General features: G+C 37.8%; 1 protein-coding gene across 3 annotated transcripts in view; it reads left to right on the forward strand.

The window, feature by feature from the left end:
* Cpq (carboxypeptidase Q) overlaps positions 1-27,929 on the forward strand; it is a 581,425-nt gene that overhangs the window by 27,981 nt on the left and 525,515 nt on the right. Inside the window, exon 2 of one of the 3 annotated variants that reach the window (XM_055620026.1) lies at positions 5,632-5,726. The exons of the other annotated variants lie outside the window; for them this stretch is intronic. Coding sequence (XP_055476001.1) covers positions 5,679-5,726 — 48 coding nt within the window. The 5' untranslated portion in view covers positions 5,632-5,678. The remainder of the gene's footprint in view (positions 1-5,631; positions 5,727-27,929) is intronic. 3 annotated transcript variants of the gene reach the window in all.

Consider the following 27,929-nt stretch of genomic DNA (forward strand, 5'->3'; position numbering starts at 1 on the left):
TAATTCCACATTGAGTTAAATGGTGAAGGTCGTGGATCAGGGCATGGAAAGTAAGGGGACAATGAGTGTAAAGATAAAAAGCAGAGCAAAATAAAAGAAAAACAAGCCTGAAAATGAGAAAATAACTAGCCAAAGGCCACACCTATAAGTGTACTACTAACAGGATGTCTGGATCTATATAGGTTGGATTGACCAGACCCAGGTGTGTCTCTGGGCATTACATACCTCAAGGAAGCAAGGCAGTTTCTTTTAACTTTGTTTTAAGTATTGACCCAATGCTTTTCTTTCTTCATTTGTGTAGCCCCATATCATTTCTAAAATTCAGTGTTTAAAAACAAACTTAAAGCTTTGAGTTTCTTTGACTAACTAATAGTATTTTCCTCCATGCCTGCAACATTGGCTATATTCCCACCACACACTATCAGCTTCCGTGTCCTCTGAAACGTCTACTGCATGTTCTCCTTCATTTTCTTTTATTTTTTATTAAATTTAATTTTTAAAACTTTATTCACTTTACATCCTGATCATAGCCCACTCTCTCCATTCATCCAGGCACCACTCTCCCCTTCTTTTCCTTTTATTCCACTCCCCTAATCCTCAGAAAGGAGGACCCCTCCTTCCCTACCAACTGACTCCAGCCTATCAAGTCTCATCAGGACTGACCACATCTACTTCCTCTGTGGCCTGGCAAGGTCACTCCACCAGGGGGAGGTGAGCAAGGAGCAGACAACAGAGTCCATGTCAGAGCCAGACCCTGTTCCTTTTACAATGGAACACACATGGAGATTGAGCTGCCTATTGGCTACATATGAGCAGGAGTTTAGGTTCTCTCCATGCATGGTCCTTGGTTGGTGCATCAGTTTCTGCAAGCTCCATGGGCCTAGAATTGTTGGCTCTGTTGGTCTTCTTGTGGAGCTCCTGTCCTCTCCAGGTCCTCTAACTCCCCACTATTCCATAAAGCTCCCTAAACATTTCCTAAAGTCTGGTGTGTGTCTCAGGATCTGCTTTGACCCCTGGTGGGTGGAGTTTTTCAGAGGACATATATGATAGGTTCCCTTCCTATTACCTCTATTCAGCTGCTTCCAGTGTCTATTCTGTTTGCTCTTCTGAATTAAGCATCTTGCCTAGGGTTCTCCTTGTAACTTAGCCTCTTTAGGTCAGGGATTGTGGTATGGTTATCTTGTATTGTATGGTTAATATCTGCTTATATATGAGTATATGCCATGCTTACCTTTCTGGATTTGGGTTGCCTCACCCAAGATGATCTTTTCCAGATCTACCCATTTGTCTGCAAATTTCATGATGTCCTTGTTTTTAATAGCTGAATAGTATTCTATTGTAGAGATGTATCACAGTTTCTTTATGTATTCTTTAGTTGAAGGACATCTGGGTTATTTCCAGTTTCTGGCTATTACGATTAAAGCCACTACAAACATAGTTGAGCAAGTGTTCTTGTTGTATGATGGAGCTTTTGGGTATGTCCAGGAGTGGTATAGTTGGGTCTTGAGATAGAGCTGTTTACAATTTTCTGAGAAAGCACCAGATTGATATCCAAAGTGGTTGTTTAAGTTTGCACTCCCATCAGCAAATGAGGAGGGTTAACCTTTCTCCACATCCTCCCCAGCATGTACTGTCACTTGATTTTTTTGATCTTAGCCATTCTGATACGAGTAAGATGGAATCTCAGAGTTGTTTTGATTTGCATTTACCTGATGAATAATGACTTTGAACATTTCTTTAAGTGCTTCTTGGCCAGTCTGCTTCTCTGCCAGTACCATTCAGTGTTTATTACTGTTGCTCTATATTACAGCTTGACATCAGGTATGGAGATACCTCCAGAAGATCTTTTATTGTACAGGATTGCTATAGCTATTCTGGGTTTTAAGTTTTTCACTATGAATATGAGAATTGTTCTTTCAAGGTCTGTAAAAAATTATGTTGGTATTCTGATGGGAAATAGCAATGAATCTGTAGATTGTTTTTGGTAAGATTACCATTTTTACTATGTTGATCCTATAGATCCATGAGCATGGGAGATTTTTCCATCTTCTGAAATCTTCTTCAATTTCTTTCTTCAGAGACTTGATTTTTTTTTTTTATACAAGTCTTTCACTTGCTTGGTTAGGGTTGCACCAAGATACTTTATGTTTTTGTGACTATTGTGAAGGGTGTTATTTCCTTAATTTCTTTCTCAGCCAGTTTGTTGTTTGTGTACAGGAGGGTTACTGATTTTTTTTGAGTTAATTTTGTATCCAGCCACTTTACTGAAGTTGTTTTTCAGCTGTAGGAGATCCCTGACAGTATTTTTGAGGTCACTCAGGTATACTATCATATCATCTGTGATACTCTGACTTCTTCCTTTCCAATTTGTGTTCCCTTGATCTCTGTTAGTTGTCTTATTGATCTAGCTAGGACTTCCCATACTACATTGCAGACATATGAAGAGAATAGGCAACTTTGTCTTGTCCCTGATTTTAGTGGAATTGTTTTGAATTTCTCTCCATTTAATTTGATGTTGGCTATCAGCTTGCTGTATATTATTTTTAAATATGTTTAGGTATGAGCCTTGTATCCCTGATCTCCCCAAGACTTTTATCATGAAGGGGTGTTGGATTTTGTCAAAGGCCTTTTTTTGTGTGTAATGAGATGATCATGTGATTTTTTTTCTTTTAGTTTGTTTATATTGTGGATTACATTATTACATATGATGGATTTTCATATTTTGAACCATCCCTGCATACCTGGGATGAAGCCTATTTGATCATGGTGGATGATGTATTTTATATCTTTTTGGATTCAGTCTGTGAGTATTTGTTGAGTATTTTTGAATCAATGTTCATCAGGGAGTTTGGTTTGAAATTTTCTTTGTTGAATCTTGGTGTGGTTTAGGTATCAGGATATCTGTGGCTTCATAGGATGAGTTTGGCAATATTCCTTCTGTTTCTGTTTTGTGGAATGGTTTGAGGAGTATTGGTAATAGCTCTTCTTTGGATTTTGTCAGTATCTGCTGTTATGTCTCCCCTTTTATTTCTGATTTTGTTAATTTGGATACCGTCTCTCTGTCATTTAGTTAGTTTGGCTAGAGGTTTGTCTATCATGGAACCAGTTGTTGGTTTCATTGATTCTTCGTATTGTTCTCTTTGTTTCTAAGTTATTGATTTCAGACCTGAGTTTGATTATTTTCTGCCATCTACTCTTGGATACGTTTGCTTCTTTTTGTTCTAGAGATCTTAGGTGTGCTTTTAAATTGCTAGTATATGAACTGTCCATTTTTGTTGTTGTTGTTTTTTATTTTTACGAAGGTACTTAGTGCTATGACCTTTCCCCTTTGCATTGCTTTCACTGAGTCTCATAAGTTATGGTAGTCATGCCTTTTTTTCATTGAATTCTAGAGAGTTTTTAATTTCTTTTTTTATTTCTTCTCTGACCCAGTAGTCATTGATTAGGGAGTTGTTCAGTTTCCATGAGTTTGTAGGGCTTTTTGTTGTTTCCATTGTAGTTGAGTTACAGCTTTAAACTGTGGTGATATGATGAGATAAAAAAAATGGTATTTTTAATCTTCTTGTATCTTTTTAGGCTTGCCTTGTGGTTGAGTATATTGTCAATTTTGGAGAAGGCCCCATGAGTTGCTGAGAAGAATGTATATTCTTTTGTATTTGGATGACAAGTTCTGAAGATATCTATTAGGTCCATTTGATTCATACTGTCTGTTAGTTTCATTATTTCTCCATTTAGTTTCTGTCTCAATGATCTGTCCATTTGTGAGAATGGGGTGTTGAAGTCTCCAACTATTAATGTGTGAGGGCCGATGTGTGATTTAAACTTTAGTAATGTGTCCTTGCATTTGGGGCACATTTGGGGCACATGTCAGAACTGAGATGTCATCTTGCTGTATTTTTTCTTTTGGTGAGTATGAAGTGTCCTTCCCCATCTCTTTTGATTAATTTTTGTTGAAAATCTATTTTATTAGATACTAGAATGGCTATTCCAGCATGCTTCTTGGGTCCGTTTGCTTGAAAAACCTTTTACAGTCTTTTACTCTGAGGTAATGTCTATGTTTATTGCTGATGTGTTCCTTGTATGCAGCAGATGGATGAATAATCTTGTTTCAGCACCCATTCTGTTAGTCTGTATCTTTTTATTGGGGAGTTGGGGAGTTGAGGCCATTGCTTGTTGACAGATATTAATGACTAGTGATTTCTACTTCCTGTTTTTTATGTTGGTACTGTTAATGTGGTGTGTGTGTGTGTGTGTGTGTGTGTGTGTGTGTGTGTGTGTGTGTATGTGTCCTTTCTTTTGGTTTTGTTGATGTGGCGTTACTTATTTCCTATGTTTTGCTGGATGTAGTTAACCTCCTTGGGTTGGAATTTTCCTTCTTGTGTCTTCTGTAGGACTGGATTTGTGGTTAAGTACTGTTTAAATTTGCTTTTGTCATGGAATATCTTGTTTCTTCATGGTGAGTAATAGTTTTACTGGGTATAGTAGTTGGGGATGACATCTGTGGTCTCTTAGTGTCTGTAAGATATCTGCTCAAATCCTTCTGGATTTTAGACCTTCTAGTGAAAGGTCAGGTGTAATTCTGATAGGTCTGCCTTTATATGTGATTTGGCCTTTTTTCCTTGCAGCTTTTAATATTCTTTCTTTGTTCTGTTCATTTAGCGCTTGCTTTGATTATTATATGGCTGGAGATTTTTCTTTTCTGACCCAGTCTATTTGGTGTTCTGTAAGTTTATTGTATGTTTATAGGCATCTCTTTCTTTAGGTTGGGGAAGTTTTATTCTGTGTTTTGTTTTATTTTTGAAAATATTTTTTGGGCCTTAGAGCTGGGAGTCTTCTTCTCCTATTACTATTATTCTTAGGTTTCATCTTTTTATAGTGGACCTGATTCCTTGGATTTTTGTCAGGAACTTTTTATATTTAACATTTTCTTTGACTAATGTATCAATTTCTTCAATCATATCTTCTACACCTGAGATTCTCTCTTCCAACCCTTGTATCCCATTGGTGATGCTTTTGTTTATAGTTCCTCTTCTCTTCCATAGGTTTATGTCCAGGATTGCCTCAAATTGTGTGTGTGTGTGTGTGTGTGTGTGTGTGTGTGTGTTTAATTATTCTTCGATTTCCAGTTTTTAGGTCTTAAATGGTTTTGTTCATTTTCTTCTCCCATTTGATTGGATTTTCCTATATTTCTTTAAGGGATTTGTTCAATTTCTTCACATGTTTCACTGTGTTTTCCTGTAATTTTTTTTTGAGAGATTTGTTTTTCTTTTTCAAGGCCTCTACCATTTTTATAACCTAAGATTTAAGAGCGTTTACTTGTCCTTCAAGTGTGATAGTACCTCCAGGGCTTGCTGTGGTAGAGTAGTTGTTTTCGGGTAGTGCCCTGGGTTTTGTTGCTTGTGTTCATATGCTGGCCTCTAGCCATTTGGTTGTCTCTGGTGTTAGTGAACCTGGTGGTATCTGATGGTAGTTGTCTTCTAGGATTGTAGAATAATCTGGTGGTCCCAGATGATAGCGGTCTTCTGGCTTTCCTGGATGATAGCAAATCTCAAGGAATACAAGGAAAACTGGTAGTCTCTCCTGGGTGTTGGTCTCTGTTACTTTCTGATGGTTGCTGCTGCTTCCTGATAGGTGCTGTTCCTGGATGGTTGCCCGCAGGTGAAGATACAGTGTGGGAAATGGACCTGGCCCAGAAGATGCTGCTTGGAGCACACTGTTGTTCCCAGGTAGTTTCTGGTCTTGGGAAATGGAGCTGCCCCATAAGTGGAACTTGGGGCATGCTGAGGGAGGTTAGCCACAGATGGCCCTATGCAGATTGTGCCTGCAGTCCTCTGCAGCTGGACTCTAGCAGGCCAGGAGTTGCTGTTCTCTGATAGTTGCCTTTGGAGTGGGCCCAAAAGATAGTGCTTGGAACACTCTGCTGTTCTCCAGTGGTTATCTGGTCCAGGGCAATGGCGCAACTTTCCTTTCCTTTTAGCTTTTCTTGTTTTGATTTTCTAAAATACACAAAAGAATTTGTTTCATTTTGACATGTTTGTACACACATATATCATTGTACATTTTCATATTTATTTCTACACTGTTCTGCTTCCTACCCTCTGTACCCACCCTCTCTCTCTCACACACACATGCACACACACACTCTTGATCAAATGAAATTCAGATTCTATATATAAGTGAAAACATACAGAGTCTTAGCAGTTAATAGCAATGTCTGCTCTTCCAGAAGACCTGAATTCTATTCCCAACACCCACATGGCGGCCCACAAACATATAAATATCTATAATCCTAGTTCCAGGGGATCTGGTACCGTTTTCTGGCCTTGTGGGTAACTGCATGCATGTTCTTCACACACACACACACACACACACACACACACACACACACACACACATACACACACATACACGGACGCGTGAGCACACACACATTCAAAACACCCAAACACACACAATAAAAAAGAGAAGAAAAAAGAAAAAAGTAAACGTTGTTTAAAAAGGAAAACACAATATTTTGTAGAATGATAACTTCCATTTCCATCATTTTACTTGCAAATGACATAATGACATCATTGTGGCTGAATAAAACTTCATTATATATATATATATATATATATATATATATATATATATATATATATATATCATGCCATGTTTTTTTTATGCAGTCATCTGCTGAAGGGCATTTCATCTGTCTTCACATCACGGCTATTGTAAACAGTGAAGTGGTTCGGTGGTCCCTCAGAGTCATTGCAGGACACACCCAGACAGCAATTTTTCAGTGCAAAGGAGATTTATTGCCAAGCAGCAATTGGGGAGGGGAAGGGTTGCCTCTGGATTGGGCAAAGGCAGACAGCAAGCAGGCTTTTTTGTTTTTCTTTTTTCTTCCTTCTTGCAGTGGGTTTTTAGGAAAAAAAAAAGGGGGGGGAGTCTATGCTATGGTAAGTTGCTAATGATTGGATATTTCACTGGATAATGAATTTTGATTGTTGGATCTTAGTATTTAGTCCCAGAAATGAGTCAGTGGCCAAATAAAAAAATAGTGCTTGGGGGTTAGCTTTAGGAATGAAACCTAACAGTTTAGCAAGGGAGAGAGCAGGATAAAGGGTGAAACTTGTCAGTACCATGTTTGCCATGCTCCAGCTATTAGGGAGCCCTTCAAATAGTGCTACAGTAAACATGTATGTGAAGGTATCATTGCGATATGCTGACTTATATGCTTTCTCAGGTGAATGCCCAAGAGAACTAGACATGGATTATATGTAAATTTACTTTTAGAAACTTTTTTTTTGAGGAACTTCTGCATTGATTTACATGGTGGTTGCACAAATTTGTATTCATAACCAGCAGTGAAGTAATGTTCTGTTGTTTCCTTGATGACAGCCATTCTGACTGGGAGTATATAGTAAGGGATACAACTGTAGTGAGGAAGACTGACTGACAGTTCATTAAGAGAAGTCCAGGGAGATACATTGCATATATATATATATATATATATATATATCCTAATTTATTTATTAAAAATAAGGAAAGCTAAACAAGAAGGAAGACCCTGGGTAAGATGATCAATCCTTATTCAGAAAGGCAAATTTGATGGACATCGGAAGAGGGAAAAAGCAGGAAACAGGACAGAAGCTTACCACAGTGGGCCTCTGAAAGACTCTACCCAGCAGTATATCAAAGCAGATGCTGAGACTCATAGCCGAACTTTGGGCAGAGTGCAGGGAATTTTATGAAAGAAGGAGGAGATGAAAGACCTGGAGGGGACAGAAAGTCTACAAGGAGAGCAACAAAACCAAAAAATCTGGCCACACAGTTCTTTTCTGAGACTGATATTCCAACTAGAACCATTCATGGAGATAACCTAGAACCCCTGCACAGATGTAGCCCATGGCAGCTCAGTGTCCAAGTGGGTACTCTAGTAAGGGGAACAGGGGTTGTCTCTGACATGAACTCAGTGGCTGGCTCTTTGATCACTTCCACCTGAGTGGGGGAGCAGCCTTGCCAGGCCACAGAGGAAGACAATGCAGCCAGCCCTGATGAGACCTGATAGGTTAGGGTTAGATGGAAGGGGAGAATGACCTTCCTTATCAGTGGACTTGGGGAGGGGCATGGAAGAAGAAGAGGGAGGAAAGGTGAGGCTGAGAGGGGGGGCTATAGCTGGGATACAAAATGAATAAATTGTAATGAATAAAAAATAAATTAATTTAAAAAACACAAAAAATAACATAAGGAAAAAATCTTGAAGCCATCCAGATAATAATGACACTTTTACAAAATACAAATATTATCAGTCAGATAATCAATTTCTCACTAGAAATCATGGAAGCCAGAAACCATGCTGGCACACTGTTTTTTAGGTGTAAATAAAAAATAACTGTCAAATCAGAATCTTATTACAGAATAACATGTTTTTTAGGAATGAGGATAGAATTAAAATGTTATCATATAAAGGAGAATAATCTAAAGCATACCTAACTTAAAAGAATGTCTGAATTAAGTACTCTGAATAGAAGCAAAATATTATAAAAGGAATCTTAGAATATTAAGAAGGGGAGACTATAGCAAGCCAATACATTGATTAATACAATGGCTTTATTTGCCTTCTAGAGTTTTCTTAACTGTTTTACAGGTAAGGTGAGTATTATTATAACTCTAATGTAATTCTAAACATTTATAAAGGAAATGGTTTAGAATAACAAATTTTAAACATGAAAGATTAATTATGTATAATAGATAATAAGCTTTTTTATCCAAAGTAGTGAAATATGTCACCAGTAAGCTATCATGTGCTATACATACATACATATGAAAAACTATCAAAAAGGACATGTAAGAGACATACTAAGAATCATAAATAAAACAGTATGAAATTCTAAAAAGTGTTCAAGTAGCTCACAGAAGGGTTGCAAATCAAACCAATTGGAGAGGAAGTAATGACAGATTTCATTCACCAAGAGGAAGCTAACATCTAGGAACCAACACCTGCTGCACCTAATTCACAAACCAAAGAGGAAGTCCTCAGAGAAGTAAACTCTGTGGTCATGGATAAAAATTAAAATACAATATGTTAAAATGTGTCAGAAAGCCAAACCTGTGTGGGAAGGGAGAATTACATCATGTTTTCCATACATGAGGAAAGAGGAAAGGACTACTATCCATCTACCCCTTCCTACCCACCTCAATGAGTAGAAGGCAGGAAATAACAAAGAAAGGAATGCATGGAACGGAAAAAAGACAAACAATTGAGGAAATTAGTGGACTGCTTAAAAAGGTCAATAAAATTGACAATGCTCTAGCAACAGTGACAAAAATGAGTAAATGCATATAGCAGTTTTAGGAATTAAACAGGTTGCTATTGAGTCTAGGAAGCTCCAAAGGCTAACAGTGGAATATTACAACCCACTTCAAATATGTAGGTTTTCAATATAACCAAAAATGGGTCAAATTCTTGTAAAGGAGTACCACAACTTACTTTATAAAAAATAATAAATTTTAATACCTTTATATCTATTTTAGAAATTTATAAATTAAAAACTCTTAAGAAAGAAATACCTAACTTCAGATGGTTAAGAATTCTACATGTATTAACACCCATGGTATCCACTATAGTACAGAAATACAAGAGAGAATATTTCCCGTTTATTTTGTGAAGGTAATGTTACTAGAAAAACAAACTGCAAAACAACAACCTCACTGACCAATGTGCCATGATGGTAGACACAAAGACCCTAGTAAATTATTAGCAAATAGAATTAAGAGTATTAAAAACCTGTTGTTCATTTGATCAAAGAAAGTTTCTTACTGGTCCAATGCTTGAAAACCAGCCCATGTAATCCATCTTTTTAAAAGGCAAAAAAGAAAAATCTCATAATCCTATTAACTGTTGCATAGATAGTGTTTGACAAAATACAAATCCCATTCATGATTAAAATTTGCAAAAATTAGGCATAAAAGAAATCTCATTTGTAAAGCACATTTTAAGAAATTTATTATTATCATTTTATTTAATGATGAAAAGTTCAACTCCTGCTAAGTCCACCCCCTGCTAAGATCAGACTAAGGAGGAAGAATAAATCAACTTGGGATTAAACTTTGTGCTAGAGTATGTAGTGAAAGGACAAAAAGATTGAGAGGACAAAACCCAGAAGTGTGACTCCAAATGTGGCCCCTCTGACTTTCCATAAGCAATGGTCTAACTTGAAGACAGCCTACTCAAAAACTAGTGTTGAGAGATCACACAGCCAAAATATGATCCTTCACACATCTATGAAAAAAATTAAATGTACCATGGACTTTAATAGCAAATTATAAAATTTACAGGGTAAAACATAAGACCAACATTGAGGACCTAGACATAGGCAAAGAGCTTTTAGACTTAACTCTAGAGATGAACCATATAAAATAAACTGATCAGTTAGAACAACCAAAATTTAGAAAGTTGCTTCGTGGAAAATGCTGCTATGAAAGTGAAAGGTTAAGACACAGATTAAGAGAAAATGTTTTCCAACTACTTATCTCACAAAGGACTAGGTAGCAAGGATATAGAAATTCTTAAAAATCCAAACTTAGAAAGTATATAATCTCATCAATTTGTCAAGGCACAAGAAGACACACAGGTGGAAAGTAAACCCTTAGCAAGAAGAGATGCCACCACACATCTGTCACAATGGCTAAGACTACAGAAAAAAAGAGGGGTGACAGTTCCAAGCACTGACAAGGATCTGTGAAAATATGGATTTCCTGTATACTTACATAAAATCATAAAGCTATTATAGAAAGGTTGCAATTTTGCACTTTTCCTTCCCTCCCTCCCTTCCTTCACTCACACATATTAGACAAGTGGCATACCAGCAAGCTATGTCCCCAGATCAAGATTTAAGTTCATATGAAAGCCTATATGTCATGTTAATTGCAGTAGTATTTTTAACAGTCACTTCTGGAAACAAGACAGATAAATGACAATGGCAAATGGTTAACAAAAGCTATGGTATATATATCCTGTGGATTAGTAGTCTGAAATAAGAAAAACAGATATTTTATATACACACTGATATCAATGAATGTCTAGGGAATTCTATTGACTTAAAAACAGTTAATCCTCAAAATTGTGTACATGATGCTGTTTATATTACATTTTTAAAATGAGAGAATTATAGAAATAGGAAACAGAATGCGGTTGTCAGGATTTAGGAAGTTGTGGTGGAATAAGGGGATGTGTAAACATAACTCTAAAAGAACACCATGAGGGTTCCTGGTGATACTTGACTATTCTGTATTCTTCCTGTCTCAATGGCAATATCCTGCTTTGGATATTATATTATAGTTTTTCAAAGATTTACCCTGGGAAAAACTTCAAAGAGGATTCATTAAGTCTCTTTGTAGTCTTATGTGTGTGTCAGCCTACAGTGATCTCAAGATAAAGCTGTAATAAGATTGAGGGTATAGCTTAGTGGCAAAGAACTTGCCTAACATGTGGACAGTCCCATGTTCAATCCTTGTCACAATAATAATAAAATCTCCTGAATCTGATAATAAAAAAGAAATTTATGCAGTGTGTTTAGGTGCAATCTCCTTCCCTGTAGCTGACTTTTAAATCTTCTGTGACCTACTGATACACTAGCTTATAAACAAAACATGTATTCTCAAATCCTTGTACTATAGTGGCTAAAACAGTAAAGAACATAAAAACTGGAGTACATACAGAAATGTGCAATTACATGTGCATGGAGAGCACATACAAACATGTCTAAGATTGCAGGCATGACTTTCCCTTTTCAGCATTCTTTACAGCTCAGCTGTAAATTATATGGAGCTATAGTGTAAAACTGCAATTGTAATCCTCTTCTGCTCTTAACTTGCCAAGAATATCCTCTCTTGAGATCTGTAGTATTGTCAGAGGCAGGTAGATTATACAAGACAAAAGAAAAAGAAATGACCTAGCTAAGATTTGGTAGCTGCAACAAGGAACTTACCACCTTAATTTTATTGAAATGCGTTGCATTTCAACAAATATTTCTCCAAGCTGTCCTAGTGTTTGAGATGAATGAAAAATCTACAACTCATTTCCAAAAGATACGGAAAAAAAGAACATCTTGTTAACATTCTCTTTATCATGGAGTAAAGAGAGGTTTAACATTTTTTATTCTTCCTTGCTTTCTTTTAGTTTGCCTGTAGGATCTCTTTCAGAGTCTATTTTCATATGTTTGAATGTGAGGAAAACTTGAAAACTTAGGACAACTAAGAACTGTTTATCTTAAGCTCACTGGTACAATTTCCTAGAGGCTTACAGAGATATACATGGTGTCAGTGTTCTTGCTCTAAGGGTGTCTTCCTAATTTAGGTGGAAGAGATAACAATTCCTTTGTATTAGGGCCAGGTAACTGTCTCTATGCAATGTCCTGCACCAGCTTACTATTTGCAAAAACTGAAACTATAAAGCAAAAGGAAAACTTCATAAACTTGTACCATTTGTGGAAGTATCTTTATCATAGAACACAAAGTAGTCATAGCAGATACTTTGTGTTTTGAGATAATTTTGTCATTGCACCAAAGTCACACGAAGGGAAGGAATCCTTGGTGGGCTGTGTGGTGTACTGTCAGGCACTGTGCAGCGGGCCTGGCACCTACTATATGCCTGATACCGTGCTTGGAATTGAGGATACAGCAATGAAGAGAACATTCATGCCTTTATGGATTCTAGATTGTGAATAAATGAAATAAATGTATGAGTTAATATGTATGTATATGTATGGCGAGTTAACACATGTGTGTGGAGTGCACGTGAATATAATTGTGGGCAAGTAAGTATGTGCATGAATATGTGTATGTGTTAGGTTGTGAGCATGTGTGTAAGGGAAGCTATGTGTGTACATGTGTATGTGGGGGAGTGGAGAGCCCTAAAAACTTAGTATGCTTTCTAACATTTAATTATTTCACTAGATACAATGAAAGTGATTATAGAAGATCATTTCTAGGAGGAAATGTAATATAGCAATCATTGTCATCGTATATTGAAAGCTTCAATATGGCAGTATACATGTCTTAAATATCTTTTACTGCAAAAACTAGCTAAAAACAGAACAGTTTGAAGAGAAGAGGTGTCTTACGTAGAACTGAAATTCATCTTTTTTTTCTGAACTTTTTTCTTTAATGATGTGCATAAAATAGCTTTGTGATTTATATTACTGTTTAATACATATACGCATTTACATCTCATTATATAACATAACAGAATAGTGCAGTATGATCGTATCTCTGATGTATAAAACTTAATGACAAAGTAAATGTTGTTTGTAAAGACATCTTCTCTTAGGAAATGCTTAGGGAGAGTTTAAGCTATGAAGAACTATACAGCACACCTACATAAGAAGGACATCCCAGGAGCTTACCCTATCATGGGTCCCCAGCTTGTCTCAGTGATGACCCCGCCCTGTGTTTCTCTTCTCTCTCTAATCCCTCTGACCTCTTGCCCATTCTCTCACAACATCTGATCCCCACCTTCATTTTCCTCAGCACCTCCTCTTCTACGCAGTTCCCTCTCTTCATCCACTTCTGCTGTCTATTTTATGTCCTCTTCTGAGTGAGATTCAATTATCCTTCCTTGTGCCCTCCTTGTTACATAGCTTCTTGGGGTCTATGAATTGTATTACATGGCTAATATCCACATATAAGTAAAAACAAATCATGTGTGTCTTTTTGGGTCTGGGTTACTTCACTCAGGATATTTTCTAGTTCCATCCATTTGTTTGCAAATTTTATTATTTCCTTTTTTTTAATAGCCAAGTAGTATTCCATTGTGTAAATGTACCACATTCTCTTTATCCATTGATAAATGGATGTTGAGGGACATCTGGGTTGTTTCTTATTTCTGGCTATTACTAATAAAAGTGCTATGAACATAGTTGAGCAAATGTCCTTTTTCTATGGTGAAACATGGCTCCTGGGACAATATGGGGTGTCTCTAGCTAAGAATCCTAGTAGCAGGGACCATGCAGACTGAAGAAGCCACCTACTAGCCAGTCAGGACTTCTAGTGGAAGTAGGGGAACATCAAACTACCCACAAGAACTTTTTTTTAAAGATGGTAATGAAATAGTTTATTATAGTAGAAATTTGAGTGACCATGGCTTTGGAATATCAATTCTTCCTGAATGACATTCCACAATAGAAAAATTTAAGTAAAATTCCTTTTCTTTTTTTAAAGCATTTTACATATTTTATTGTTGGTTTACTACCTTACATAAAACATGACCTAATTTTTTTTTATTAATTACACTTTATTTACTTTGTATCGCCCCTGTAGTTCCCTCCCTCCCCACCTTCCAATCCCTCCATTCCTTCTCCCTCTCCAAGCATGCTCCTCCTGTAGTCCACTGGTAGGGGAGGTCCCCCTCTCCTTCCTTCTGATCCTAGTCTGTTAGGTCTCATCAGGAGTGGCTGCAGTGTTTTCTTCTGTGGCCTGATAAGGCTGCTCTCCCCTCAGGGAGAGGTGATCATCGAGCAGCCCAATCAGTCCATGTCAGAGACAGTCCCTGTTCCCATTACTATGTAACCCACTAGGAGACTGAACTGTCATGGGCTACATCTGTGCAGGGGTTCTGGGTTATCTCCATGCATGCTACTTGGTTGGAGTATCAGTCTCAGGGAAGAACCCTGTGCCCAGGTTTTTTGGTTTTGTTGCTCTCCTTGTGGGGCTTCTGTCCTCTCCATATCTTACTATTTCCTACTTCTTTCATAAGATTCCCCACAATCTGTCAAAAGGTTGGCCATAAGTCTCAACATCTGCTTTTATATCCTTCAGGGTAGAGCTTTTCAAAGGGCCTCTGTGGCAGGCACTTAACTTTTTCCCTATTTTCTCCTTCTTTTGATGTCCATCCTCTTTGACTTTCTGGATGGGGATTGAGCATTTTGGCCAGAGTCATACCTCTTGATTAGTTTCTTTAGGTGTACAGATTTTAGTAGGTTTATCCTACATTATATGTCTATATGCTTGAGTATATACTGTGTGTGTCTTTCTGGCTTCTGGGATAGCTCACTCAGGATGATCTTTTCCAGATCCCACCATTTATCTGCAAATTTCATGATTTCCTTTTTTTTTTTTTTTTTTTTGCTGAGAAGTATTCCATTGTATAGATGTACCATACTTTCTGTATCCATTCCTCAGTTGAGGGGTATCTTGGTTGTTTCCAGCTTCTGTCTGTTACAAATAAAGCTGCTACAAACATAGTTGAGCAAATATCCTTATTGTCCACAAAAACTTTGATCCAAAATTTACCCTGAATGCAAGATATGCAGGGATAAAGATAGAACAGAGATCGAGGGAATATTTAATCAATGCCTGGCCCAACCTGAGATCCATCCTATGAGAGAGAGCCAACTCCTGACACTGTTAATGATACTTTGCCATGCTTGCAGATGAGAGCCTGCAAGTTGTCCTCTGAGAAGCTCCACCCAGCAGCTGATTGAAGCAGATGCTGAAACTCACAGTCAAACATTAGGAAGAGAGCACGAAGCCTTGTGGAAGAGTAGGGGAAAGGATGGAAGAATGTTGGTGGAGTGCAGCAAGATCTCCACAAGAAGGCCAACAGAAACTGAAGCATGATTAATGACCATTCATAGAATAAACCTAGGCCCTCTACACATATGTAGCTGATGGGCAGCTTAGTCCTTATGTGCATTCCTTAGTAAGGGGAGCAGTGTGTTGCCTGTTTATTTTTATTTTTATTTATTTTTTATCACTTCTCTGTGATGGGGTTGCCTTGCCTGGCCTCAGTGTAAGAGGATACCCTCAGTCCTGATGCGATTTGTTGTGCCAGTGTAGGTTGGGGGGTCTTCTTTTTTCTGAGGAGTAGAGGAAAGGTAGGGGGGAAGAGATAAAAAGGGAGGGACTTGGAGGAGAGGAAGAGGGGGCTATGATTGGGATGTAAAGTGAATAAATGAATAAATTTTAAAAAGAAAGACATTCCCATGCCTCTATATCAGTGATTCTCAACCTGTGGGTCATTACTCCTTTGGGGTCACATATCAGGTATCCTACATAACATATACTTAACATTACAACTCATATCAGTAGCAAAATTACAGTTATGAGGTAGCAATTAAATAATTTTATGGGAGTCCCTGCAACATGAGGAACTGTATTAAAGAGACACAGTGTTAGGAAGGTTGAGAACCACTGCTCTAGCTAAAGGAACATCCATCCTCTGTCCAGCTGTACACATTTAGGTTACAACTTGGCATAGTTTTTTTTATGCCAAGAGGAAGGAGATTCACACAAAACATGAACAAAATTTTCCTTTATTCTGCCTGAAGGAGGCATGAGGCATTCCCTTCCTACCTTGATATATTAGCTCTCATAAAACTTCAGGAATTTTATTTCGGTTTTGTTTTTAGTAAAATATGAAGTGGTTTTGAAAAGCAGTTTACATTTGTATATAAAGGAAGAGAAAACCTTTTTGGTGTTCGGGAATGGATTTGCTTAAGAACAAAAATAATTCAAAGGCTTTTAAAAAAGAATCAATGGATTTTTTGTCATTGTTTTAGAATCTTATAGATCATAATCACACTGAAAATTAGAACATGATTATTCTTTTTTTCCATTTTTTTAACTTTTATTAATTACACTTTATTCATTTTGTATCCCCCCATAAGCCCCTCCCTCCTCCCCTCCCAGTCCCACCCTCCCCCATTTCTGCATGCATGCCCCTCCCCAAGTCCACTGATAGGGGAGGTCCTCCTCTCCTTCTTTCTGATCTTAGTCTATCAGTTCTCATCAGAAGTGGTTGCATTGTCAGGCTTCTAGGTTATCTCCACGGATAGTCCTTGGTTAGAGTATGAGTCTCTGGGAAGTTCCCCGTGTTCAAATTTTCTTGTTCTGTTCCTCTCCTTGTGGAGTTCTTGTACTCTCCAGCTCTTACTATTTCCCACTTCTTACATAAAATTCCATTCACTCTGCCCGTCAGTTGGCCATCAGGCTCAGCATCTGCTTTGACAGTCTGCAGAGCAGAGGCTTTCAGAGGCCCCCTGTGGCAGGTTCCTAGGTTGTTTCCTGTTTTCTTTTTCTTCTGATGTCCATCCTTTTTGCCTTTCAGGATGGGGATTGAGCATTTTTACTTAGGGTCCTCTCTTTTGCTTAGTTTGTTTAGATGTACAGATTTTAGTGGGTTTATTCTATGTTGTATGTTTATATGAGTGAGTATATACCGTGTGTGTCTTTTTGCTTCTGGGACAACTCACTGAGGATGATCCTTTCCAGGTCCCACCATTTACCTGCAAATTTCAATATTTCCTTATTTTTCATTGCTGAGTAATACTCCATTGTATAGATGTACCACAGTTTCTGCATCCATTCTTCAGTTGAGGGGCATCTGGGCTGTTTCCAGCTTCTGGCTATTACAAATAAAACTGCTACAAACATGGTTGAGCAAATGTCCTTATTGTGTACTTGAGCCTCTTTTGGGTATATGCCTAGGAGTGGTATGGCTTGATCTTGAGGAAGCGCTATTCCTAGTTGTCTGAGAAAGCGCCAGATTGATTTCCAGAGTGGTTGTACCAGTTTACATTCCCACCAGCAGTGGAGAAGGGTTCCCCTTTTTCCACAACCTCTCCAGCATGTGTTGTCACTTGAGTTTTTCATCTTGGCCATTCTGATGGGTGTAAGGTGAAATCTCAGGGTTGTTTTGATTTGCATTTCCCTAATGGCTAATGAGGTTGAGCATTTATTTAAGTGCTTCTCTGCCATTCGATATTCCTCTACAGAGAATTCTATCTTTAGCTCTGTTTCCCATTTTTTTAAGTGGATTGATTGGTTTGCTGCTTTTCAGCTTCTTTAGTTCTTTATATATACTGGATATGAGTCCTCTGTCACATAAAGGGTTGGTGAAGATTCTTTCCCAATCTGTAGGCAGTCGCTTTGTTTTGATGACAGTGTCCTTTGCTTTACAGGAGCTTTTCAGTTTCATGAGGTCCATTTATTGATTGTTGCTCTTAGAGCCTGTGCTGTTGGTGTTCTGTTCAGGAAGTTGTCTCCTGTACCAATGAGTTCTAGGGTATTCCCTACTTTTTTTCTAGCTGATTTAAGGTGTCTGGTTTTATGGTGAGGTCTTTGATCCACTTGGACTTTAGTTTTGTGCAGGGTGATAAGTATGGATCTATTTTCATTTTTCTACATGTGGACATCCAGTTGGACCAGCACCATTTGTTGAAGATGCTATCTTTTTTCATTGTATAGTTTTGGCATCTTTGTCAAAAATCAAGTGTCCATAAGTGTGTGGGTTCATTTCTGGGTCTTCTGTTCGGTTCCATTGATCCACCATTCTGTTTCTATGCCAGTACCAGGCAGTTTTTATAACTGTTGCTCTATAGCACAGCTTGAGATTAGGGATGGAGATACCTCCAGAAGATCTTTTATTGTAGAGGATTGTTTTAGCAATTCTCGGTTTCTTGTTATTCCATACGAAGTTGAGAATTTTTCTTTCCAGGTCTGTAAAGAATTGTGTTGGCAATTTGATGGGAATTGCATTAAATCTGTAGATTGCTTTTGGTAAAATGGCCATTTTTACTATGTTAATTCTGCCAATCCATGAGCATGGGATCTTTCCATCTTCTGATATCTTCTTCTAATTCTTTCTTCAGAGACTTGAAATTTTTTTCATACAAGTCTTTGACTTGCTTGGTTAGGGTTACACCAAGGTACTTTATGTCATTTGTGGCTATTATGAAGGGTGTTGTTTCACTAATTTCTTTCTCAGCCCTTTTGTCTTTTGTAAACAGGAGTGCTACTGATTTTTTTGAGTTAATTTTGTATCCGGCCACTTTGCTGGAGGTGTTTATCAGCTGTAGGAGTTCCCTGGTAGAGTTTTTGGGGTCACTCATGTATACTATCATATCATCTGTAAATAGTGATAATTTGACTTCTTCCTTTCCCATCTGTATCCCCTTGATCTCCTTCAACTGTCTTATTGCTCTAGCAAGGACTTCCAGCACTATGTTGAAGAGATATGGAGAGAGTGGGCAGCCTTTTCTTGTCCCTGATTTCAGTGGGATTGTTTTAAGTTTCTCTCCGTTTAGTTTGATGTTGGCTATAGGCTTGCTGTATATTGCCTTTACTATGTTTAGATATGTGCCTTTTATCCCTGATCTCTCCAATACTTTAAACATGAATGGATGTTGGATTTTGTCAAATGCTTTTTCAGCATCTAGGGAGATTATCATGTGTTTTTTTTTTTTCAGTTTCTTAATATGGTGGATCACATTGATGGATTTCCATATATTGAACCACCCCTGCATACCTGGGATGAAGCCTACTTGGTCATAGTGGATAATATCTTTGATGTGTTCTTGGATTCGGTTTGCAAGTATTCTGTTAAGTAATTTGCATCAATGTTCATAAGGGAGATTGGCCTGAAATTCTCTTTCTTTGTTGAGTCTTTGTGAGGTTTAGGTACCAAGGTGACTGTGGCTTCATAGAATGAGTTTGGTAATATTCTGTCTGTTTCTATTTTGTGGAATACTTTGAAGAGAATTGGAGTTAGCTCTTCTTTGAAGGTCTGGTAGAATTCTGCACTGAAGCCATCTGGTCCTGGGCTTTTTTGGATGGGAGACTTTTGATGACTGCTTCTATTTCTTTGGGAGATATAGGACTATTTAATTGATTTTCCTGGTCCTGATTCAGCTTTGGCAAGTCAAATCGATCAAGAAAATTGTCCATTTCATTTAGATTTTCAAATTTTGTGGCATATAGACTTTTGAAGTAAGTCCTAATGATTGTTTGGATTTCCTCAGTGTCTGTAGTTATATCCCCCTTTTCATTTCTGATTTTTTTTATTTTGGTGGTGTCTCTCTGCCTTTTAGTTAGCTTGGCTAAGGGTTTGTCGATCTTGATGATTTTCTCAAAGAACCAGCTCTTGGTTTCATTGATTCTTTGAATTGTTTTATTTGTTTCTAATTGATTGATTTCAGCCCTGAGTTTGATTATTTCCAGCCATCTACTCCTTTTTGGTGTGTCTGCTTCTTCTTTTTCTAGGGTTTTTAAGTGGGCCATTAAGTTGCTTGAATGAGCTGTCTCGAATTTCTTCTTGAAGGCACTTAGTGCTATGAACTTTCCTCTTAGCACTAATTTCATTGTGTCCCACAAGTTTGGGTATGTTTGTCTTCATTTTCATTGAGTTCTAGGAAGACCTTAATTTCTTTCTTTATTTCTTCCCTGACCCAGCTGTCATTTAGTAACAAGTTGTTCAGTTTCCATGTGTGTGTAGGCTTTTTGCTATTTCTGTTGTTGTTGAAGTCCAGTTTTATTCCATGGTGATCAGACAAGATATAAGGGATTATTTCAATCTTTTTATATCTGTTGAGGCTTGCTTTGTGACCAACTATATGGTCTATTTTGGAGAAGGTTCCATGAGGTACTGAGAAGAAGGTAAATTCTTTTGTGTTTGGGTGTAAAATTCTGTAAATGTCTGTGAGGTCCATTTGATTCATGAGCTCTGTCAGAGATATTGTTTCTTTGTTTAATTTCTGTTTTGTTAACCTGTCCTTTGTTGAGAGTGGGGTGTTGAAGTCTCCCACTATTAATATGTGGGGATCTATTTGTGGTTTAAATTTTATCAATGTTTCTTTTACAAATGTGAGTGCTCTTGTATTTGGGGCACAGATGTTCAGGATTGTGATGTCTTCTTGGTGGAATTTTCCCTTGATGAGTATGAAGTGTCCTTCCTCATCTCTTTTTATTAATTTTGGTTGAAAGTCTATTTTATCAGATATTAGAATGGCTACTCCTGCTTGTTTCTTGGGTCCATTTGCTTGGAAAGTCGTCTTCCAAACTTTTACCCTCAGGTAATGTCTATCTTTGTGTCTTAGGTGTGTTTCTTGTATGCAACAGATTGCTGGGTTTTGTTTATGTATCCATTCTGTTAATCTGTGTCTTTTTACTGGAGAGTTGAGTCCATTGATGTTGAGAGAGATTAATGACCAGTGGCTGTTAGATCCTTTGATATTGATGTTGGCTGTATTCATAAGGTTGTGTTCTTGGTTGATTTTTGTTTTGCTGTAGTAAGGTTAATTATTTCCTGTGTTTTCTTGACAGAAGCTAATTTTCTTGGGTTGTATTTTCCCATCCAGTGTCTTCTGTAATGCTGGATTTGTATGTAGGTATTGTTGAAATTTGTTTTTGTTATTGAATATCTTGTTTTCTCTGTCTATGAGGACTGGGAGTTTTGCTGGCTATAGTAGCCTAGGCTGACATCTGTGTTCTCTGAGGGTCTGCATGATATCTGTCCAGGCCCTTTGGCTTTCATAGTCTCTGTTGAAAAGTCAGGTGTGATTCTAATGGGTTTGCCGTTATATGTTACTTGGCATTTTTCCCTTCCAACTTTTAGTATTTTTTCTTTGTTCTGTATACTTACTGTTTTGATTATGATGTGGTGGGAGGATTTTCTTTTGTGGTCAAATTTGTTGGGTGTTCTGTAGGCCTCATGTACTCTTATTGGCTTCTCCTTTAACTTGGGGAAATTTTCTTTGATGATTTTGTTGAAACTATTTTCTAGGCCTTGGTGAAAAGAGTCTTCTTTTTCCTCTATACCTATTATTCTTAGGTTTTGTCTTTTCTTATTGTCTTGGATTTCTTGGATGGTCTCTGTCAGGAATTTTTTTAATTTAACATTTTCTTTGACAGATACATCGATTTCTTCCATTGTATCTTCTACACCTGAGATTCTTTCTTCCATTTCTTGTATTCTGTTGGTTATGCTTACCTCTGTAGTTCCTGTTTTCTTCCCTAAATTCTTCCTCTCCATTATTTCCTCCATTTGTGTTTTCTTTAATTTTTCTAGTTCTATCTTCAGGTCTTGAGTTGTTTTGTTTACTTCCTTCCCCTGTCTGCTTGTATTTTCCTCTTTTTCTTTTAGTTCCTTCAACTCTGTCTCTTTGATTTCTTTCAGTGATTTAATTATTTCTTTTCTGAAGGCCGCAAACTCTTTGGCTGCATCTTCCATATTTCTAAACGGATGGCCATAATCTGCTTGTCTTTATCTTCCTCCATTTCTTTATGGATAGCCATGATCTGTTTGGTTTTATCTTCCTCTAATTCTTTACGTATTTTATTTGTTTCCTCTATTATCCTCTTCATCAGCATAGATGTAAGGTCATCTTCTTGATTTTCTATTATGCTGGGTTGTCCAGGGCTGTTCGCCCCTGGATGGCTGGGTTCTGGAGATGCCATATTGCTCTGTCTTTTGTTGGTTGAGCTTTTATGCTGGCCCCTACCCATTGGGCTGATTTAGGTGTTGGCTGTTAGTTTCTGTGCTACTTGTTTTGGTCTTATATTAATTCTGTATAATTACTGTCATGTATTTAGTAATGTTTGGGCCAATGATTTGCCACAGATATGACAGGGTTATCATATTATCATAATGGAGCTAAAAGACCCTTTGTCAACTGACATTGTAGCAACCATTGTATCATAAAGAAATGCATTACTCACATGTTTGTGTAATGCTGGCATGAACAACCTTACTATGCTGCCAATCATAAAAAAGTATAACATATGCAATGATGTACAGCACATAACACCTGTGAAGAATAATACAGTAATACATTACTTCTATATGTATTTATTGCATGATATTTTTATCATTAAATTGTAGCATACTGCCACTTATTAAAGAAAGCTTGTTGTAAAATATGTCATGCTATGTTTGTGGCAGTGTCACAAATCTTGTTTATTGCATATCATGATCATTTCTGTTTTATTAATATTATATTATCCTATTTATCATAATCCTGTGAGTAATAGACTATTCCAAACACGCACACACACACAAACACACACACATACCCTATGTCCTGTGTAGAATGATATAATATCTGTGTTGGCTAAATATGCAATAACCAAGTTGTTTAACGTCACAGAAGTTTTTGGGTTCCTGCATGGTCGAAAAAATTTTTACTGAAGCTGGGCATGGTGGCACCTGTCTGTAATCCCAGCACTAAGGGAGGCAGGTGCAGGCAAATCTCTGTGAGTTCGAGGCCAGCCTGGTCTACAAAGCAAGTCCAAGACAGCCAGGGCTACACAGAGAAATCCTGTTTCAAAAAAAACAAAACAAAAAATTAAGCAGCTATGTTTATACTTCATAGTTTTTTTAATATAAAGTATTTCTATTTTCTTAAGTTTTTCCTAGGGAGAGGAAAATATTCTGCTCTGTCTATGCTCTTCTGGGCCACTAGTTCTGCATATGTCTGATTCTTGCTTTCTGATTTCTATGTGTATACCTTTTGCTATAATAATTTTCAAAATCATTTTGCTGTAATCATTTTTAATTTGGTTATTTACACTTTATTCTTTTCTCAGTCCTCTTTTGTATCATTTATGATCCCTTTGGGGCTATCTTTAACATGATCTTCATTTTATGGTTGTTTTCTCTTCTGTTTAATGATAATTCATTCATAACTCACTCCTGTTGCTTTTCTCTATCACTTAAGTTCCTTTATACATTCTCTTTCTGTGTGTTTTGCAGAATCATTTGCTTATACATTTCCTGGTGTTCTACTTGGCCATAATTTTTATTCATTTTATGACAATATTCTTTGAATGCCACTCTTTCTATTTTTCCTCCTTTTGTACATCTTACACAATTACTTTCCTGGTTAAAAATAGCCATCATGAGGCTGAAGAGATGCCCAGTTAGGAAACTGGTTTCCATGAAAGCGTGAGGACCTGAGTTTGTTTCCTAGAATCCAAGTAAAAAAACTGAGCCTGGTTTATACCCCACAGCAGCTTAATTCCAATTGCAGCAGGAAAGTGGTGACAGTTGGATCCCTGGGTTTTGTCAGCTAGTCTGATTGGTGAATCCCAGTGAGAGGCACTGACCCAAGAAAAAAGGTAGATGGTGTTCCTGAGGAATGACATCTGAGGTTGGCCTCTGAACTTCACATGCATGTACACACGTATTCATACAGGCAGAACATGTAAACACACACACACACACACATAAAGAAATGCATCCCCTCTTAAAATGTCATCTTTAAATGTAGTACAATTTTTTACGAGATTATTTATTTATTTTTTAAAATTTATTTATTTTATTAATTACAATTTATTTACTTTGTATCCCAGATGTAGCCCCGTCCTTTGCCCCCTCCCAATTACTCTCTCTCCCCTTCTCCCATGCCCCTCCCTGAGTCCACTGATAGGAAAGGTCCTCCTCCCCTTCCATCTGACCCTAGCCTATCAGGTATCATCAGGACTGACTGCATTGTCTTCCTCTGTGGCTTGGTAAGGCTGTTCCCTTCCTCAGAGGTCGGTGATCAAAGATCCAGCCACTGAGTTCATGTCAGCGACAGCCCCTGTTCCCCTGGATTATTTATTTTTACAAGGATTGTATAAGCCAGGGACAAATTAGAGACACTTCTAGGGTATAAGAAGTAACTCTATGACACAAGGTTTCTTTTTAAACAAAATTTAAAAGTTGGCATACAAAGTAATGAGTTTTATATGGTATTTCCATATGTGTTTTTGTTCTAATTTTATAACTTTCTCACTTCCCCCACCTACATACCTGCTCCCTACTGGTTCTCTTGCTCACTCACCGGTATGCTTTTATGTCACTGACTATCTATTTCCTTCTTCTTTGATCCCTCCTAAGACCTTTCTCCCCCTTTATGATCTTCCTAATTTAACACCTGTTAGTATTTTGGAACACAACCTGCTCCTGGGTTACCCAGCAACCTATGATGTCATCATGTGTTGCCTGTCAGGTGGCCACACCTGGAAGGCGTGGTTACCTTGCCCCTTAAAGGGACAACCCGACACATGGTCTCTCTCCTACTCCTTTCTTACTCTCTCTCTCTCTCTCTCTCTCTCTCTCTCTCTCTCTCGGCGCCCCCCTTTCTCTTTCTTTCTCTCTCCCCACCATGTCCTGTTCTCCCACTCTCTCCATACCCACTTAATAAATCTCTGGCATAGAAGATCGGTTGACCCCCAGCCTCATATTTTTTTTAATAATAACTAACAATACCAACCTCTCTCTGTTTCTTCTCTATCTGTCTCTTTTTGTTTCTGACTCTGTCTCTCTTTCACACACACACAATTTAAAGTTTAAGGAAAAATATGTATTTGCCTTTGGATTTTTATGTACATATAGTTTTAGCACTTCCTTCTACACTGTGTTGTCTTCTGAAAATATGGTTTGCATATGTGAAACATTCTGACTTATTATTCAGAATCTGTTACTTGCTTTCTTTTTTAATTAATTTTTTATTTTTTATATTAATTACAATTTATTCACTTTGTATCCCAGCTGTAGCCCCCTTCCTCATCCCCTCCCAACCCCACTCTCCCTCCCTCATCTCCTCCTATGCCCCTCTCCAAGTCCAGGGATAGGGGAGGTCCTCCTCCCCTTCCAACTGACCCTAGCTTATCAGGTCTCATCAGAATTGGCTGCATTGTTACTTGCTTTCTTATGTGCCAAGTTAAAGTCAGACAATCTCTTTTTGCCAGTTCATGTTCCTTCTGTCACTGATACAAACAAAGGATTGTTAGCTTTTCCTCTCAGGGTGTAACACTTTGAAGAAAGCTAGCTTTTTTTTTTTTCTTTTATCCAACATCTGGAGCGTCAGGTGCTCTTTTAACCTCCATTTCAACTCTGAATTGTGACAAAGTATACTGTATACCCAGGGCAAGGTGAAATTATTTCTGTCCAGCTCCAAAGGTGTTGTAGTTCTTGTTCCAACTCTTTGAGTTGTGGGAATTAGAAAAAGATTGGTCTAGAGTTGCTTTTCCCTATGGCTCCAGAGGCATCTTATGAATGCCTATTTCCATAGTATGCGCATATGACTCACATCTGTAGTCTGTTGTGAAGTGTGGAGTGAAATGTTCTACCAGCAACTTACACTCCAAAGCCAGATGATGAACAGAATTGCTTCTGGGATGTGAGTTTCTAAAAGGCAATATCCATGAAAGAGACATCTTTATATGTGTGATATGTCTAGCACAGTGTCAATTTTATAATGACATCTTAGAGAATATTTTCTGAACAGAACACAAATCTACAGAAGCTGGTGCTATTGATTTTCTCTGGCTGTCTTGAACAATAACCTTAAAATAAAAGATACTTATCCTTAACAATTATGGAAGACAGAAGTTTTAATTATGATGCCAGCAAGGTTATTCTTTTTCTAGAGGAGAATGGTTTGCCTCATGTAGCTTTTGGTGGATACAGACATTCCTCAGCTTGTTGTTTTTCTACAAATCCCAATGTCTACCTTTGTCTTCCACAGCTTTAGTAGTTTGAAAGAGAATGCCCTTCATAGGCTCAAAAACTGCATGCTTGGTCACTAATTTTTAGGAAGCATTAGGAAGTGTGGCTTACTTGGAGAAAGTGTGTCACTGAGGGTGGGTTTTGAGATTTCAAAAGCCCATTGCAGGTCTAATCTCTTTTTCTCTGCCTCCAACTTTGAGGTAAGATATAATTTCTCAGCTACTGACATGATGATCATTGACTCAACCTCCAAAGGTAAAACCCAGCCCTAACTAAATGCTTTATTTTATAAGTTCCTGTGGTCATGATGTTTCTATGCAGCAAAAGGAAAGTAACTAAGGGAATGTCTTTTTTCACTCTTCTCTGTATTTTCTCTGCCACTATCTCCTATGAGCATTCTTTTCATTGAATTTAGACACCACCAGATAATCTAAGCTGTCCTGTGACCTATTCTCAAGCTTGGTACTCTACTTATTTTTCAAAGGTCTCTTTTCAAATAAGGCTACACTGATAGGTTGTGAATCTTAGGATGTGGACATTGTATTTTGATATAACCAATCCTGCTGACGATGTCCGTCTGCTTATGGTGTCACCTCACTCAGACACTTAGCACATCTTTACTGAGGACTTCCTTGTGCATTTTCGTGTTCTAGGAGCTTCAGAATATTGACTACCCTACCTTTACTTCAGCTATTTATAATTTAGTTTATAATTAATGATCTATATTCAATCCAACATGAGTTAAAACAAAAAGTAAATGGAGACATCTTGGTCACTTTTTAAAAATGTATTTGTTGGGATAATTCTTGGGATGATATTTAGCTTGGGTGGAAGTCAGCCTCTAAGCTCCTTAGATACAATATTGCTGTTATGGCAGGCAAGCCCATGAGGGCTATTCATGTGAAAAGCTATGTTCTGTGCAATGTGGCCCTTTTTCCTTACTCAAAAATATCAGTAACACCATAAAAAACAGAATACAAATTTGGTTGAATGAATTCTCTGTGGAAACTATGGAAGGAGCAGAAAATTTCAAAACACGCAACACAGTTTACTCAATTAAGTCCTGTAGTTTGGGAGAATATGAAGGTCTCCATGGTTAGAATTGACTAGCGGAAACAAGCATTAAAAAATGGATGGGATCTTATCAAGGAAAAGAAGGTTGCATCAGTAAAAATAAAATTAGCAAAGGTGCGAATGAGTCCCAGAGTTTAGGACAGTCCTGAAGCAGCAAAGGCTTCCAGTGCAAGTGGAAGCTTGTGACTTTGCTTGTAAGGATTCATAGGGCTGTCCCAAATAACCTGGAAGAGCTATTTTTAATTTATTATTATTTATTACAGTTTATTCACTTTGTTTCCCGGTAATAGCCCTTTCTCCGTCTCCTCCTGGTTCTACCCCTTTCTTCTTCTTCCCCTATAGCCCTCTCATAAACTATTGGGGGGGACTCCCCCACTTCTATCTGACCCTAGTCTATCAGGTTTCATCAAGGCTGGCTGCATCATCTTCCTCTGTGTCCTGGCAAGGCTACACCTCTAGAAAGAGGTGATCAAAGAAGTTCATGTGAGAGACAACCCCTGATCCTCTTACTAAAGGACCCACTTGGAAACTGTGTAGCCTATGTGCTTTATCTGAGCAGGGGGTCTATGTACTCTCCATGCATCGTTGTTGGTTGGAGTAT

The sequence above is a fragment of the Psammomys obesus genome, unplaced genomic scaffold (assembly GCF_907164565.1).
Source record: "Psammomys obesus unplaced genomic scaffold, mPsaObe1.curated_primary_1811, whole genome shotgun sequence".
Classification (NCBI taxonomy): domain Eukaryota; kingdom Metazoa; phylum Chordata; class Mammalia; order Rodentia; family Muridae; genus Psammomys; species Psammomys obesus.